Genomic DNA, 17811 nt, shown 5'->3' with positions numbered 1-17811 from the left:
GATGTCATCATTTTGCACACATGGGTAAGCAGTAAAAGCTCTAATAGTGGATTTTGTATAGCCTTTTTATAGCCAATGTCTCAAGCAAACCTCTTTCTGCCTCCATTTAAAAAAAAAAAATCAAACCACAAACGTTTACTGTTGCATTTCAAACTCATCCGATGTAAGTGTTAAATATAAGACATCCGATAATTCCATGTCCCAGTTTTGTCATGCTGTTGGGTCTGGAGGCTTGAGTGTCTTTATCAGTTTTGAAGCTACAGGTAGGAACTCCAATTCCCAGCATGCTTTGTGGTAGTCCCTCATGTCTTCATTCTTTATCCACCTCAGAGCCTCATCATTATCTAAAAAGAAAAGAAACGTGGAAAAGGGATGACTTATGATTCTGTTTTAACTTGACTTGTGTGCCTTCCTCTCCTTGAAGGCCCCTGATGTGAAGAGCATGTAGACTCCCCCCTTAGTGATGTAAGGATTAGTAATAACACCCTATTACCAACCTGAGTACGTAGTGAGGATCTCCAGGAGCGAGTCTCTCTCCTCTGAGTCAAGCAGCATCTCCGACCCTCCACTCAGGTTCCACAATGTCTGACAGACCTGGCCTGCCAGTTGCCAATCACCTGGGCCCAAGTCTTTCAGACAGTCCACAAGCCTGGTTACACACACACACACACACACACACACACACACACACGCACACACGCACACACGCACACACGCACACACGCACACACGCACACACGCACACACGCACACACGCACACACGCACACACGCACACACGCACACACACACACACACACACACACACACACACACACACACACACACACATTGAGGAGACTGACACTGTCTTCACATCTGCCTTCTAAACATAAAGCTAGGTCAATTATCCTGGCATAGTTAATCTTAGATTAACATTAGACTAGAAACAAAAACGGTATAAATTCCATCACATAATTTTTTTGTCCCGGACACTGAACATTTTGTGCACACAGTTAAATGCTCTTGTGTGGGCAAAAGATCAATTTACAGTATTTAGGTAAAAAGTAATTATATTATGCACAAGTTAGATGATAACTTGTTTGAACCAGATAATAATATTGTGTGCACGACATAATAACTTATCCACATAAGGTGATTTTATTGTGCACGCAACAAAATTATCTTGTGAGCAAATCGTGTGTGCATACATGCTTCCCAAAATGGCACAGTTCCGTTCTTTCTTTCCAGTAGTATTTATCCAGACACAGTAAATCGGCCTTTTCATCATTCCTTTTCTGCATTTTGCGTCCTGTTACAACTAACTACTTTAGTCCTTACTTGGCAGCAGCCCCCTCTAGTGAGAGCTTGACCCTGCTGGGGGGGTCCAGAGCCAGGTTGGTGAGGACCCCACAGGCAGAAAAACACATCTCTGTGCTTTTGGAGTCAAGCAACATCACTAGAAACTGGTGCACTGAGGGAGAGAGAAGAGAGAGAGATGATGATGATGATGATGATGATGATGATGATGATGGCCTGAGGGAGCAAAGTGAAGACAAAACAGGGCAAAGAGAAAAGTGCTGCTATCACCACTCTTAGCAGGTATGTTTATACAGACTGTGGCTGACCTTGCACAGAAGTTTAGTCTTAACACGACAGAACAGTAAGCAGTGGTGCCCTCTGTACCTTGATGACTTACACACTTTAACCTAAGTATGTTTACAATTAAGGTCAGTGAACTATTTAACATGTTGGTTCTATTACTCCAACCTCTCTGCAAGAGCCAATGAAGACTATTGTTTAAACAAACAGGAAACAAGTGAAGACTCATGTTGTTGTGTATGTCTTCTGCTCTTCCTGCCCAACATGCACTTTACCTTTGTTTTGCATAATATAGTCCCGTACATCCCTGGTCTGTGACAAGTTTCCATAAACACGCGTGGCCTCCAGCACTGCGTCCATACTCGAGCTGAGCAACAACTTCAAAACCACTGACGGAGAGAAAAAACAAACAAAAAAACAAAAACAGGGAAGTAAAGAGGGGATAGGAAAAAAAAGACCAAAAGAAGGAATATGAAAAAAAGAGTTACTATTATAACGCACGCTCGTCTTTGCGTGCATTAAGAACAGTTAAGGGTTTTCTCATACACTTTGCAATGGGGAGTTGATTGTGTGTGAGCACAGAGTTTCCCTCCTGGTAGAAAGACAGGTTGTTGATGGTGGCGGCAACATTCACCAACAGCTCCTCGCTTTCCTGCACACTCCTCAGCTCTGTGTCAAACACACACAAGAAAAACAAAGGAGAAAAAAAAGTCTTAAGTACATACAACCTTCATTAAAATCCCTCCTGTTAAAAAACTAAATTGCCAACAGAGGGAGCATCTTCACTGCTGGTCAACAATAAGAGGCTCTCAGGCACCTCAAATATTACCATGCACTTTGCCTTATATGAAGGGATCCTCTTTCTGGTGACCGAAGGTTAAATACTGTCATGTGAGACATTTTAATTACTGCATTCACAAAGCAGTTAAAGAAACCGGCTTCTTCCCTGACAGTGACGAGCGAGGTGAACCCAGGTGAAAGCTCCACATCCTTTAATGTTGATAAAGGAAAGAAAATTAAGAGTTTGAATCAATACAGCAACATGTGAAAGTGGGATTCTTTTCTTTTCAAGTGCGTCTTTAAATATAAGGGTGAATAGAAGAGTTACAACAGACTTTACATGGTTAAATATATGAAGAGAAACAGCTTGGTGTTGACCCTTCCTGCATATTACAGTCCCATATTGTGCCATTATCATATGTAAGTAGGAGTTATCTGTCCTAAATGTTGTCCTGATGGGAACATTTTGAGTGTGAGAAAGCAAACAAATCTAATTATTCATGACACAGTGAGAAACAGAGCCTGTTTGTGATATAGCAGCAGATGTCGTCCCCCCCCCCCCTAATGTAAAGCAGCACAGCTCATCAGACACTTGATCAAAACAGGACATTGATTGGCTGAGTGTGCTCTTTCATCCTCTAGAGACAGTTTGTTTCCTGCTTCCAGCTCTATCACAACAGCTCCATATTCTTATCAATCACACAGTTTATGCTTCAGTCCTCAGTTTCTTGTTTTACTCCCTAAATAATGCACTCTGGAAACATTCGCACGCTTCACTCTCTTCTGAGAGTTGACTTTTATTTCACTACTTGGACCTCTGTTTTTGTTCGTTTTAATTTGTTCTCCAAACTGCCATGAAGAAGTGTGTAGGAGGAGGGTGCAGGGGAAATCGAGAGTTTCACACCAACCTGTGTTTCAGCTCAAGCTGCCCTGAAACCATCTAACCACATGGGAGAATATCACACACACACACACACACACACACACACACACACAAACACAAACACACGCACGCAAAGCAAGTCGGCTGTGAGATGCGACAGAACATTCGACTCGTGCAGCGAAGCGCTTCGTACTGTCAGAAAGAACAGCATATAGACCAGAAGAGGATGTGCTGCTTGCTGAACAGAAACGCCTGAGGGGAGCGAGCGATGGAATGAACAGACACATGAGGTTATTTGGCCAACGTCATGCGTTGTTCCCAGCACAAGGGAAGTGGTTGGTTGCCTGCAGATGCTCGCTGTACGTACAATGCAATAAAGCTATTTTTAAACTCCACATGTTCACACACCACTTCCTTTGTATTATACAGACATTTAAGGACACATCTTGAAATATTACCTCCATAGATTTACTGCTGACTGACTCTTCATTTTTCTTTTTTCTTGTGTCTTTGTCTCTGCTTACCCAGTGTCTCCATCAGCAGCTGAATGCAGGCTGCGTTAGTTGCCAGAGCTGGACCAACACTTGAGTGGATGCACATGTTGGCCAGCACCCTGACCAGCTTCACCAGCACGTCCTCGTCCTCCTGTAGCGTGGAGGGCATTCTGGGACAAGGAGGAGCTGTGCGAGGCGTCTGCGGGGCCTTTTCTCTGCGCTGGTAGTTGTCGTACAACCTCAGGAGTGTGTCCATGCAGCCTGTACACCGAAACAGCTGCTGGCGAGCCTCCTCGCTTTTTGCTGTGAGGTTCCCGAGGGTGAAGAGAAGCCGCACGACGAGGTCCTGTGAGAGAGCAGCAGGGCAGAGAGCTATGGAGGGTGATCTGCTTCTGAGGCCCGTTTCACAGTTTAAATTCAAGCAAAGACGTGTTTATTTCATTAACATGGAAAACTTTGCCGAGAGTTCATAAAGGGATGGGAACAAATTCACACAAATATTCTGTTTTATTCCGAGCTGGAAGCACATTTGTACAGACATCGCATTCGTGTTTTTTTTTTTTAAGGGATAAGCAATGTTTCTTATTGTTTAACATCTTTAATATCAGGAATACAATCATAATTTATGTTTAAAGATAAACATGCACTTCACATGAACACGGAGTCTGCCTATGTCAACACTTGTGTAGACCTGTTTGAGAATAACCACTCTGTCTTTTCAGTGAGTCATCTCACACTTACTGAGAAAGAAAGGTTACAAATGACACCCTGTGCGTCACCCATGTATCCTGACTCTACTTAGTAAATAACATGAGGAGCAGGTGAGCAAAGGAAAAAAAAACATTTGCTTCAAGACACACACACCCGCACACACACACACACACACACACACACACACACACACACACACACACACACACACACACACACACACACACACACACACACACACACACACACACACACACACACACACACACACACACACACACACACACACACACACACACACACACACACACACACACACACACACACACACACACACCGGTATGAGGACAGAACAGGCTGTCCCAGGAATCATTGCAGATGTAACTGTCCACTCTGTTGGTGTGTGTGTGCGTGTATTCGAAGGCATGGGTGTGTTTACTTCATCTGAGATTAAGAACAGATGTCAGTCATGCTTGATGCCAAAGTCCCGTCCTTTTCTTCTCCTCTCATCTATCTCTCCTCCCCTTCACCTCTGTCTCACCTCTACTCAAGCTCACTCCTTGTTTTTCTCTTCTTCTTCTTCTTTTTTTTTTCTCAAACTTTTCCTCCTCCTTCTCTCCTCCTCCTCCTTCCTTGTCTTAGTCAGGCCCTCTTAGGAAGATTAAATGTCAAAACACACACCACATGCACCGCCGGGCAGAGAAACAGACACGAGCGTTACGTGTAAAAGGACAAAATGTCCTGTAGATGTGCTTGGACTTGAGGTACAGAACCGTAAACAAACTTGCTCTGTGGCTAAACATGTTGAGTGGAGTTACCGTGCACACACACACACACACACACACACACACACACACACACACACACACACACACACACACACACACACACACACACACACACACACACACACACACACACACACACACACACACACACACACACACACACACACACACACACACACACACACACACACACACACACACACACACACCAGGAGGAGGCGGCTCGTGGACTCACCTGTTTTTGGTGATGTTTGCTCAGCAGTTCTAAAAATAGTTGGTAGCAGTCGGGGGTCTGGGCCAGAGCGAGGCGGCACTCAGAATAAGAGGAGAGTTTACTGAGGGAGAGAGAGGACAACAAATACCTCTGATCATTCCACTCAGCGGCTGCTTCGCTCTGCTGACTAAATATGGACAGATTCAATCAACAGCGCGAATAGATCAGTAGGCTGGAGAATCCACATTTCATTCGCTCACTATCATGGCCAACAGTTTTCACACGTGTCAGTAGTATCAGCGCTGAAATGTTTTCTAGTTTGTAATGACAATATGGATTTCATGAGATTCTAAGGCATCAAATGTTTTGTTTCATAGTGTTCATAGTGCTTAGGTGTTTCTATCAGGGCAGGCTGAAACGCCTCGAGATGAAGATGGTGACTTCTTGAGTCCATCGTTTGTGTCACAGTAGTCTGGTTGGTGGAAGGAAATGCAGATCATTTTGCAGCAGTCAAGGCGTAAAATATGGATCCTCAGATACTCTATATGTCCCAACACTATGCTGCAATTAAAACACTGGTCACTGTTAGATAAGAGGTGAGGGCGTGTACAGTTACAGATATGTTTCAGTCAGGTGGTTGTCAGGCTCAGTGCTACCATGGGTTTGGTAATCTCAAATTACATTGTGTATTATGTTGTCAGAAATAGTTAAAAAGGGATTTGGTTAGTAAAACATACACACATTATGTTTTCAAATATCCTTTGAACCCTAAATATTTATCATTATCCCATAACTGTGACCTCTGGCCTCCATTCAGCAAAAGGTTATTTTCTTTTTAGGACTGATAACTTTAAACTGCACACGAAGCAGGATGTTGCATGTATGTGATCCTGTTCACATTTAGAGCTTATTAATAAAACAGTAATAAATTCAATGCAGCCTTCAGCAAACTAGAAGGGAGCTTTTTTTTCATGACCTCACGTGTTTTGAAACTGTATAAACATGGAGACAGAAGATAACCACATCCTGCCAAGACAAATGGCCGTTTTTCTACTCTTGTTTTGTATGAGCAAACTCCGAACAAAGTCCCCATGTAAGAGTGTCAAGAAAACAGAAGAGGAAGATGTGTGTAGTTATGGGACGAATAGACGCCGTTAGATTGGTTTTGGGAACTGGATGTGTGTGTGTCTGTGTGTGTCTGTGTGTGTGTGTGTGTGTGTGTGTGAGTGGTACCTGAATATCCTGGAAATGTTGGTGCAGATGTCCTGGTCTTTTCTGTGAAGACGCAGCACATCGCAGAGCTCCGAGAGTATAGAAAAGGAGACGAAGAGCGGGCGGGAATCTGGATGATCCGCAAGGTTCCTCAAGGTCGCAGTCAGCTACAGGCACAGAGAGTAAGAGAGGTGTTACATTTTGAGACGTAACGTGAACAAATGTTCACACTAAACCCGAGCTTTTTACATCGAGTTTGACGCATCAGTGTTGTGCTTTTATGGCTTTGCACACAATGTTGGCCGTGTGCTCATTAAGGCTGGCTGCCGGCATGTGCGGGACGCCACACAGCAGAGCGACTGTAAACTATTCAGCACAGACATTAATCATTCGCTCAAAAGAGGTAAATGGTCATTTCCAACACACAGCGGAACTGAAAGTTCTGGAAGGTCATTGTCTGCTTATTTCCCTCTACTAACAGAAAAATGAGTCGTGTTAGATATCAAACGAAGCGCTGGCTCGACTTCTGCAGCAATATTTTTTTTTCGCAAAAGTGAAGCGGGGTGTGTTTCAGACTTAAGAGGCCAAGGCAGCAGAGAACATTACGCCCTTGGAGCAGTCTCTATGTCAGACACAAACAAAAACATTCTCGTCAAATCGAGGGGAAATTTACATCAGACAACAAACACAAATATTTGTTTTAACATTGTTTCTTTGATATTAACTATTGAGTATCAATGTTTTTTATACATTCAGCAAGGGAATTACAGCAGTAAAACTGTTTAAAAGTACCTTAGCCATTTCTTTAATCAGGTTTATTTTGGGGCATTTTAGGCGTTTATTTAGAGACAGGACAGTCATAAACCAGGAAGAGAGAGAGAGAGAGATTTACCAGTGTTTCGACTGTTACACACCTGCACAAGGATGTGACCTGCTATAGTGCCGTTGGTGTCTTCAGCTCTGCAAAGCCTCTGGATCAGTTTCTGGGCGATACCTATACAGTTTTTGTCCAGCAGGAGTCTGAGGATTGCACTGTTTCCTGAGAGAAACTTCAGAGTCCCAACCGAGTACAGCAGAGCTTCTCCACAGTCAGACACGTCCTCGCTGCTTAAAATGCCCAGGAGTGAGTCTAGACAGAGAGAAGAATCGTGTTGTGAAAAAAATAATCAGTCACACTTTACAAGAGTTTCAAAAAAACAGGAACCAAACTAAACAGACATAAAAATTCACCCAGTCCAGAAGATAACTTTATGTTCTTCGGGCCTGATGTTGGGAAAATCGTGAGTGTCTAACATTGTGTTCCTTTGTAAACTGACTACATGCCATGTCTTTTTTGTGCTCGTTTTAGAAATGTAACCCTGAGCTTTCTGTAGATCATCCTGACCAAGAATATAGTGTTCTTCACCTATGATGGAGCTGTTCTGGAAGAGGACATCGTTACTGTCACTGCGGCTGATCTGGAAGACGAGCTTACAGATGTTCAGCAGGTTGTTTCCGCTGACACACAGCTGGAGAGAAAAATGCAGGAAACTGAACACTAACTTTTGTCTTAGGTGCCCATGGGATAAAGACTCAGAGGTAAACATGCTGACACACCCCCTCCAAAAATACACACACACACACACACACACACACGGACAACTTACAGAAAGGCATAGTTTGGCAATTTGCAGGTTGAGCTGGGCAGAGTTGAGGTCGATGAGGCGGAACAGTGTTCGAAGTATCCCTGACCTCCTCTTACAGCGTCGGCCAAGCAAGTCCTCTTCTGCCAAGGTGCTGTGGAGACTGTCACACAAATCACACAGGCGGTCCACAGAGCCTGCAGAGCTGCCTGGCACACATATTGCATCGAGAACAACAATTTATGAGAAATAGGGAACTGTAAACATCTCATGAGAAAAAAACCCCCAAAACACCCACTTCTGTCCAATGGTAAATGTGAATGCATACATATAAAATAAAAGTCTGTCTGTGGTGGTATGCTGCTGCTGTAGCGTTTAGCTTTATGACATGTTGTACCTTTAAGAACATATTTGTCTTCAGGAAAGGAAATAACATTCCCTTCCTTCTCTATGACGCAGCTCGCAGTTTCAAAGTTCAAATAAAAGGGGAAAATTCTGCAACAGGCAAGAATAATCTTGACGCAGAGGAAGAGAAAGGGTGGAGTCTTTTCCTTGTTTTTTCAGTTAAAACTTTTTTTTCCCCCCAGCATAAATAACCGGCTTTGGCCATTTCTAAGAAATGTTGGCTGCAGTCTCACACTCAACACTCTCACTGCAATTTCCCACTGACTCGGAGAGGTGTTTAATGCATGAGCCAGAATGCATTTGGTACAATAAATATTTAACATTTATCTTTCAAATGAATTTTCCATTAAATTTGTAGAGTGTTAAAATATTTACAGGCGTAGATTTCATTTCATGGCTGCCAGACTGCAGTTCAAGCTAAGACGGTTCGGTATGGACGCCAAATATAACAGTACTTTGTTTGCTTTTATTCAGTGGTTTAAACATGGGCGTTTTTTTTTGTTTTTTTTACTTTGTGAGACTGCATATGTTACTATCAGCCAGTGCTAAGGATATTTCACAGCTTGTTAGGATGAAAGAAAATGTTATAAGAAAACACAGAAATAGAAAAAAGAAGACGTTAATTACTGAAACCCTAACAACCTTCTTTAACCTGAAAGGTATAATGTAGTGAAAAGGGAGTGTAGCACGCTACAGAAACATGATTTTCTTTGGGTTTAAATGGCTGGATCCGGAACAGAAAACTGTACATTTCATGTGTGCAGTTTTATCTGGTGGGCGTCGTTTTTTGCATTTTTCACACTACCTGCAGCTACACTCTCCAGTTGTTGCAAAAGAGGAGCAATCACATTATTCCACACCACTGCCCCTGCATCCTCCTTTGTGCTTGTGGTGTTCTCTCCGGTCCCTAGCTCTGAAAAGTGCACAGAGTATTACAGTTAGCCAATTACCACTTCGAACCCAGACAGTGAACATGTGCTGCAAGGGTGGTTCACAAGTTCACCGTCTGAAAATAAAACAGCAGGAAGTCTGATGCCTCAATGAAAGGTCACCATCCACAGCTACACTTCCTCTCACGTCTGTGCTGATGTGAAATAATATATACATGGGCGAATGAAGTATTTGCATGTTAGGTGAAAAAAAAAAAAAACCACACTGTGTTTGTGCACATGAATGTCTGCAGACTCTAAAACACATCATGCACCTTTTTTTTTTTTTTGCTGAGCATTTGCATGCCCCATATGGTTGGTGTGATGCAGGAAACTGCGGTTTCCCAAACCATCAGCTCTTTCACTCATTGGCTGGCTGACTTTCATGGTGGAATTTAAAACACTTAGCAACAACAGACCAATCAAAGCTTGACACTAGAAAGGGTTGTTCAATAAGAAGTGAGGTGTGAACTTTTCTGGCCTCAATATATCTTTATGAAAGGTTATTTGGTTGACAACATACAAGCTTTAGAAATACGAGTTAAATGAGACCAATGTTTTAAATCAAATCACTGCATGTTTAACATTTGTTCATAAGTTCAATGAGTTTAACTAAATACATGTGGACAAACCTGTTCTTTGCCCTGCTCTGGGTTCAGCTCCTGAGTCATCAACAGGCTGTTTTATTCTGCTGTTTAAAGACACACAAAGAGTCTTGTTACATCATACTTTAGAGACAGGTGATGACTTCATTTCTGAAAGTTAAATGGACTTCTTCTTTTTTTTTTTTTACTCATTTATAAAAAAAAAAAAAGAAATGCAAAAATAAAGACAAATGTGATATTTATAGAAAGAATTGTTTTCTAAAAGAATACATCTCATTTATAAAAGTTGCTGACCTTGTATTCTGTCAACATAAAAGTGAAAATTCATAATGTGCCACTAGGTGTCCCTGTTGCTGCAGAGGTTGGGACGTGATCAGCTGTGCTTATCTGAAAAGTGTGTGCGTGTCTGTGAAGGAACATTGACACTCTTTCAGATGTGTGTGTGTGTTTGTTTATGTATGTGTGTGTGTTGTGTGTGTGTGTGTGTGTGTGGGGGGGGGGGGGGGGGGGGGGGGGGGGGGGGGGTTGTGACTCTTTGTGTCTGCGTGGGTGCATGTTTGCATCAATGCTGCACTCTCTAACAGGCCGGGTCCTACAGCTCGAGTTCTGTGGGCCAGTCTGGTTCGAGCTGCTCATGCCTTCTCACTGTGAGCTGTCTCCACAGTCTAACTTCGCCTGTGTAGTGACAGTAAAGGGCCTCCAAAAACACTCCCTGCATCATGCTAACTTATGTGTTGTGGCTTGCCCCTTGCACGTCCCCGTCGCTTCTTTCTCCCTGCCTGTCACGGTAAAGTTAGCATGACTCCAATCAAAAACAAAAAGTGATTCACTGAAGCAATACATTACAAACAATAATAGTAATGTTCTGACTTATGACTGCAGGACAAGTGAAACAAATGTTATTTATTAAATAAATAGATAGAAACATGAAAGGCAGGTTGAGAGAGTTTCTACGTGTTTCGTATAGGCTGGCACAGAGGCAATATACCAGGCAGTGCTGGCCAAGGCATGTTACAGTAAATGTCAGAGAGGGGGCTTTGGCTCTGTATGATAGGATTAAGAGGCTGATAATAAGGCCTCTTTGTGTGATGCTGCATTCTCTGAGACATGACCTCATCCCTGTCTTAGGCCTGGCCAGTGCAATGCAGTCACAACACGCGCTGCTGCCAGCCTTGCCCAGATGGGCACCCAAATCTAATAGAGAGCCATTTGGAGCTATAAAGCTCCGGCTTATTGGAGAGAAAAAAAGAACCTAGAGGATGTCTAATCTCTCCTATCTTTAAATCTCATCATTCTCATCACATTAATCTGTCAAGCTGTGTCTTTTTCCACTCACATTCAGTGTACTTCTGCTTCGACTTTCACTGTTTCACTCGGTCAAGTTTTCATTGCTCTAAGGAACAGGGGTGCAAAAGGTCTGACTGTACACTGATCAAGTCTTTATTTCACCCAGCAACAAGTTCTGCAAACAGTAAGCATGTTAACTTGGCTCGTGAGGAAGGAGGTGAGATCGCCAAAATTTCCTGTCGAGGTGTTTTACGGCTTCTCCACCCCCCCCCCCCCCCCCACCCACCCACCCACCCACCCCACCACCACCCACCCCACCACCACTACCACCCAATCGATAGGCGGATGGATTGTAACGATGGGCCCGACCTCACACCCAGAGTTATGCCCCCTCATGTTGACACGCAGCTGATGAGGTCGGCAGAAAAGAGAAGAGCTCGACGCATCGCTGCATTGGGAGGGTGTAAAAGCTGGCACATGATCGGGATGACGGATAGAGGGCCGTTTCATCTGGAATGACGCTTTCCAAGAATCTGGATTTAACGATGACCAAGAATTATTGTATCGTTCAATGCGAGGTTTACAAACGAAGCAGTGCATCAGGATGGAGAGTGTCTTGTACTTTTTTGGTAGCACTGTGGGTTTGAGGGACTTCATATACAGAATGTGCAGCTTTACGTGCTCTGAAGCCTTGCTGTGGAAAAATGTCCTCGTTTTAAAGGAGTGATCATAATTGAATCTAATGTAAAGTCTCTGTAAATGCTGTCAAAAATGTAACCTTTGCAATTTACCCTAGACACGATGTGTCTGGTGTGTTCAAATAAAAAAATAAAAAACATGTTTGTAAGCTCAATATCAGTCTCCATGCATGTGTTTCATGTTTGAGCACCAAACAAATCTATGATAGCAGCCTTACTAATTCTTTTCCTGTTATATTTGTGCCTTTCTTGTGGTCTGGCTGAGTTGCAAACTAAAACAGGAGCACAAAAAACATTAGAAACTGATTCTGTCGTCGAACAAGCCGTTGTAATGATAGAGGGAAGAAAGAAAGGAGGAGGCGGCGGAAGATTTGATGAAAAGCAATAACAGGAGGCACAATCAACTCCATCTAGTAATGGCTACCATTGCAACCTCTGTGTGCCTATAAATCTTTAACTCATTGTTGAACTGTCATTCTGGTCAAAAAGAGGGAGCGGGAGAGGGGGGAGGGGGCGGGGGAGGGAGAAGAACAGATCTTGCGAGTCAAACAGAGGGGCAGAAAGTGTACCTTTCACTCGCAGCTCTGCGTGGGCCGGGCTTGTGGTGACCACTGTGGTCTGAAGTGGAGAGTCTTTTAGGCTGCTTTTGTCCTGGACCTGCATTCAATCCCTGTTTCACTTATCACATAGAAAGGATGTGGCAAATAAGTATTTTCAGGTTTCTGTTTCTTTCATAGGCTAAAAAGGTTCTCTTTTTTTTAAAATGTAATTATTTCATACACATTGTTCATCTTTATATTTGCTCTAAATATTAGCCGAAGGAAATTCTTTTTTTTTTTTTTTTTTAAACCCGAGCACAGAGAATGTAAATCAGGAGAAAACTGCTCCTGCACGGAAGACTTACATCAATGAATAAAATAGATAGAACTTGATTATTCTTCGTCTTTTCTTAAATACAAAAGGTATTCACTGTGTTAGCACTTTGCTTTGTCCTTCCACCACTAACTATAAAGTATAAACCTCTTCTATCTTAGACTTTTTCTCCAATGACTCAGACATTTTTTCTTTGCCATTCCATACCATCTGTTTTTCCCTCTACAGGAGGTAATGTAGAGAGAGATCCACCTCGGAGAAGTCGTGCCCGCGCGCCTGCCAACCCCCTCTTTGTTTCCAGTGGGTCAGTGGGGGGTTTGGGCAAGGCCCTGGATGGATCCTCAGCATTGCAGGGGACGGGCAACTTTGGCTTCTGGTACCACAGAAACATATTCATAGCATACAATGGTGTGAACAATACACCAGAAGTTGAATACATCAATGCCAGGTTTCCATGAAAACATTGTGCCAATTAAATTACTTGTTTCATCACATTATTCCATCTATACATTAACATTAAAACACAAAACCCTATTTTTTCGGTATGAAATGAAAAAGTGCAAATATCAGCACAAAATGACACCTTTAATCCAAAGGGCTGTACTATTTAACATAATTGTGTGTGTGTGTGTGTGTCTGTGTGTGTGTGTGTGTGTGTGTGTGTGTGTGTGTGTGTGTGTGGCCGAGAGAGAAAGAGAGAGAGAACTTACATGGTCGAGAGGAGAGAGGCGAGTCCCTGATCCTGGCCTGGAGTCAGGAGCATCAAAGTTTTGAGCATGAAGACTAAACATAAAAAAAACAAATTACGAATTACATGACACACATAGTTGATATCAGAACCTCTTAACAGGAAGTCCATCTAAGATGAGTTTGCAACAAACCTAAATGCTGATGGAGGTCTGTTGTCCACAACTGCACGAGCAGAGCTCTGTCCAAACAGCTGCCTGTGTCCATCTCTCGGAGTAAATGGTCTCTGGGTGGACGGGACTCGCAGGGACTGCCTGGCTTCACTTACAATTTCTGCACTCGTCTTCGTTAAAGCATTACGCCTGGGAATGAAGGGGCTGCAAATCTCATGTTTTCTCTCCATTGAGTCCATTTGCCAAGACAGTCTTTAACAGACCTCAGTGGTTTGATTTCATCATGCGAGCAGTGACAGAGTGTCTCACTGTAAGGAAACCGAGACTTAAAAATTATTGTCAGAACAGAACATAAATGGCCTGCACTCTAACATATAAGAAGGGAATTATTACAAATAAAACATATTTAAAATATCAAAGGTTAAAATACATTAGAGCAGAACGGTTGTTGTTGATGGTTTAACATAAACTACCCTACTGCTTTAAGAGCTGAACCTAAAAATGTTTTATCATGACTTTGTTTAAAAAAAGTCATCTCAAATTCTATGAAATGTCAATACTATATTAAATAAAAACATTTATATTTCTCAAAGTATAAATAAACTTTTTAAATACCCGATTTAGTGATAACAAATTCCAATGACTTTTTTTTTTTTAATTAAAGAAAACAGCCATTAAATATCCCATTTGACAAGCTGGAGCAAGTCATTTTTATTTTGTTGAAACAAAATCAATGAATTTTCTATACAGCTGTTTACATATTTATTAATTACATGTACAAATAGATTCGGTTGGATTTTTCAGAAGGCCTACAAACAGGACCTCAACGTTTATTTTACAAAGAGGGCCTTATTTAATTGCTGCCTGTTGGGTATTTTATCCTTTAATAAAATAATCTTATGGGCCATTTTGTATGAAAGCCTTCAGCAGCAAAGCAAGCACAGACATATAACTGAAGTGGACTAAAATAATATAATATTTTCACCTGTAGTGTAGCCAAACTTAACATATACAGAAAGAACATTCAAAATATGTCTAACATAATACTGATTGTTGATGTTTATTTGATGACTAATTCAAACAATAAAGTTTATAGCTTCTTTACTCAAAGTTCCTCGCTACAGATTAAACGAGGTACATTTGATGGCTTCACGTGCTGAATGATAGCGCCTCTGCGCGTTCACGCCACGTCTCCATGGTAACACTATGCTTCTGAGGTAGCCAAAATTATACAACACATCAAGCTAGCTAAACGAGAGCAAGCTAAACTATTTAATTAATGTGAACTTTAAGAGCGGGTTTTAAACTTCTATCACTTACTAAGTGTACCAAAGCTTGAGATTAATTTAAAGAAAGGTGGGGAGAATCAGGAAGTGTTTGCAGAAAACGGGGTAACGTGGTTTTAAACTTAATTCCACTAAACACAGTAGGAAGGAACCCCAAAAGCTTACCGATAATCCCGGTAAAATCCTCCATGGATAGTTGGGACAGTTCAAACTCCAACTGTTAACGCAATCATCCATTGACAACACACGGCGGTCATGGTGCCTTTAAGTTGTCTCCGCTTCAATACAACAAGCAGGCTGTCCACAGGAAGGCACGGGTACGAGCTTCAGTCAAATGCAGTCTCGCGCCAAACGGTGACGCGCGCCCGCTAGTTTCGGAGGTACAGGCCTGATGAAAACTTCAGCTTCACGTGGATTGTGTAAGTAGCCTCACAAAAATGATTTTAGCAGTAAGCCAATCGTCCTGATAAATGTAGGATCAAAAAAAAAAAAAGGGATGGAAGAAGATCTGAATGTTGTCAAGCCAAAGCAGCCTGTAGCACATAAATACAATGCCACGTTTCTTTGGTAGACTGCAGCTGATAATCTTGCTAAACACAAGTGTGAATTCAACTCGATGTGGTTCCAGGTAAAGGTGGGAAAATGTTTCTGTGGAGGAGCTTAAACTTTGAATAGGCTACTTGGTTAAATAATAAATAGCCTATTGTTATAACTTGCAGGTCTTCACCATGCACAATGACCTACTTTCACAATGCAAATGACTTTTTTTTGTCTTACTTATATTCCATGTTAATTTATCATAGACTCATTTGGAAATGTTTTATGTTTTTTTTTATTTTATTAGTGACATTAAGTTTAGTCTATCTGCAATAATTAAAAATAGTGATGCATTCAAGTATTGGCAAATTTAATTTTACTGTACTGCTGGCTCAAACTAAAATACCACATCGACAGTAGAACTGTGCCGTCAGTCATTACCATATCAATTATATTATTTTGAGAAGTTATTGTGATTGCATTAAGGCCGGTAAAATGTCATCTAAAATGTATTCAACTACAAGCATACGGTGGCAAATGTGGATCTATCCTATAAACGTCTTTATCTCTCAGAAGAAAAAACCCAACATTAATTCATTCATTTCATTCCTCAGATGAAACTTTAGAAAGTAAGTTTTGACATGATAACTAGCAAAGCCCATGTGTTAAATGAAAGTTTTGGTCAAATGTTTTAAAACGTGCTGGTAATTTTCTTTTGACCGATTACTGTAAGTTTTTAAAAAGTGCAATAGAATATAAATAAATAGATGATCTTTGTGGTATTATTGTAGCCTATGTGAATAAATCTGGTTGCAAAAAATTAAGTCACAAATAATCCTTCACCGATTAATGTAGGAAGCAGTCCAGAGCGCTGGTGACACGAAAAGTCAAAATTTGGCTGTAAAAGCATTAACAACATTAATACAATTAGTATTAGTATTGCAGATGGAAGCTGTTTATTGTCCGAAAATCAGGTGTAACTTTCATGAGCACATTTTCTTCTCTTTGACTCTGCTTGGCGTCATTGTTTCTGTGGTTGGGAGCAGCAGTCGGAGCTGAAGCCTACTTTCACGTCTGCTCTCGGACATGTGAAAGACACATTGGTCAGTCTCTGTAATCCTGTAAGCCTGATAATGTGTTCTCTATAGACATACGTGTGTGTCCTCTGACACAGTTGAACATGTGGGAAAAGAAGAGACGTAACAAACAAGTAGCCTTTTTCAGTTTCGTTTAAAGGTCATATAACAAATGTGACAGGAAAAAAAAAACCGTGATTCAACAAAGCCTAACAGAGAAATGAAACATTACACTCTCATTTGAGCAATACATGAAATCAACAAAACTGTTAACTCTGTAAAGAAAATCCATTTTTCTTATGTAACTCGAGTGTGTTGCGAGGTGAACGTTCAGATTTGTCCGCCATTTTGTACAAAGTGTGACGTTTTCAAAAAATGAGTGGACTCAAAATGGCCACAGACTTACGCTGCGTTCATCAGCGCGAGTTGCACTCTCGAGTTGCTTTTCCCCTGCAAGTTGCTCTCCCGTTGTAACATTCCTGCCCTGGATGCACCGTGACCAACCAACAGCTCTCTGCCCCTCTGACACACATACATAGATGTACCGGAGAAAGAAGAAAAAAAAAAAAACTTGAGCTTCCACTTCCGCTGTCCATTTCATCTGAGCGTGCCATCATTACTCTCTTCAAGCCCCGTGTAACACACGACTTGGGCATCATTGCAGAGATGGGACAGAGTGTGATGGATGTTCATGGATAAACTAGAGGCTTCACAATGACTAAGTCAAGTTCATTCATTCAATTCAAGCTTCGCTCTGGGTCTCTTCAACCCGTCTACATGGGCCGACTGCTCTAAACACCAATCAGGTCCGTGTGGCTTTTCATATTCGTCCACTCATGAACCTTTTTCCCTTCCCTTTTTTTTATTTTTTTTTTACACTGTGAAATATACATCTGAACAATCTTGTGAGTCTCTGGTCGGATTTAAATAGCCTTACATGCTTCAGTCTCTTGGATACAGTGAACCTGATT

At 41.8% G+C, this 17811-nt stretch overlaps 1 protein-coding gene across 2 annotated transcripts; it reads right to left on the bottom strand.

Annotated features, from left to right (window-relative positions):
• Positions 1 to 47: 47 nt before the first annotated feature.
• armc2 (armadillo repeat containing 2) lies at positions 48 to 15549 on the bottom strand. 2 transcript variants are annotated; one of them, XM_079361240.1, is made up of 18 exons: positions 15393 to 15549; positions 13963 to 14249; positions 13792 to 13864; positions 13289 to 13454; positions 12778 to 12886; positions 10251 to 10309; positions 9495 to 9602; positions 8309 to 8493; positions 8068 to 8170; positions 7577 to 7791; positions 6684 to 6829; positions 5472 to 5571; positions 3768 to 4083; positions 2127 to 2249; positions 1856 to 1969; positions 1320 to 1452; positions 498 to 649; positions 48 to 344 (listed from the first exon to the last, which is right to left on the bottom strand). In XM_079361240.1, exons 2-18 carry the CDS (start codon positions 14178 to 14180, stop codon positions 211 to 213), a joined length of 2454 nt encoding a protein of 817 aa, XP_079217366.1. In that variant the 5' UTR covers positions 14181 to 14249; positions 15393 to 15549; the 3' UTR covers positions 48 to 210. The 2 variants fall into 2 exon arrangements, with proteins under 2 accessions (XP_079217366.1, XP_079217367.1); XM_079361241.1 differs by having other exon boundaries at positions 10251 to 10306.
• Between the last annotated feature and the right edge of the window lie 2262 nt (positions 15550 to 17811).

Source organism: Symphodus melops (assembly GCF_947650265.1).
Source record: "Symphodus melops genome assembly, chromosome: 1".
In the NCBI taxonomy this organism is placed as follows: Eukaryota; Metazoa; Chordata; class Actinopteri; order Labriformes; family Labridae; genus Symphodus; species Symphodus melops.
Note: the sequence above shows the minus strand (reverse complement) of the source record. Positions and strands in the feature narration are given on the sequence as shown.

Coding starts and splice junctions, on each gene's coding strand:
- armc2 (XM_079361240.1), bottom strand. CDS start 14,180: ATGGACTCAATGGAGAGAAAACATGAGATTTGCAGCCCCTTCATTCCC. Junction 8,171..8,308: donor TTGCCAAACTATGCCTTTCT/GTAAGTTGTCCG, acceptor TTTTCTCTCCAG/CTGTGTGTCAGCGGAAACAA. Junction 1,453..1,855: donor CTATATTATGCAAAACAAAG/GTAAAGTGCATG, acceptor TCTCTCCCTCAG/TGCACCAGTTTCTAGTGATG.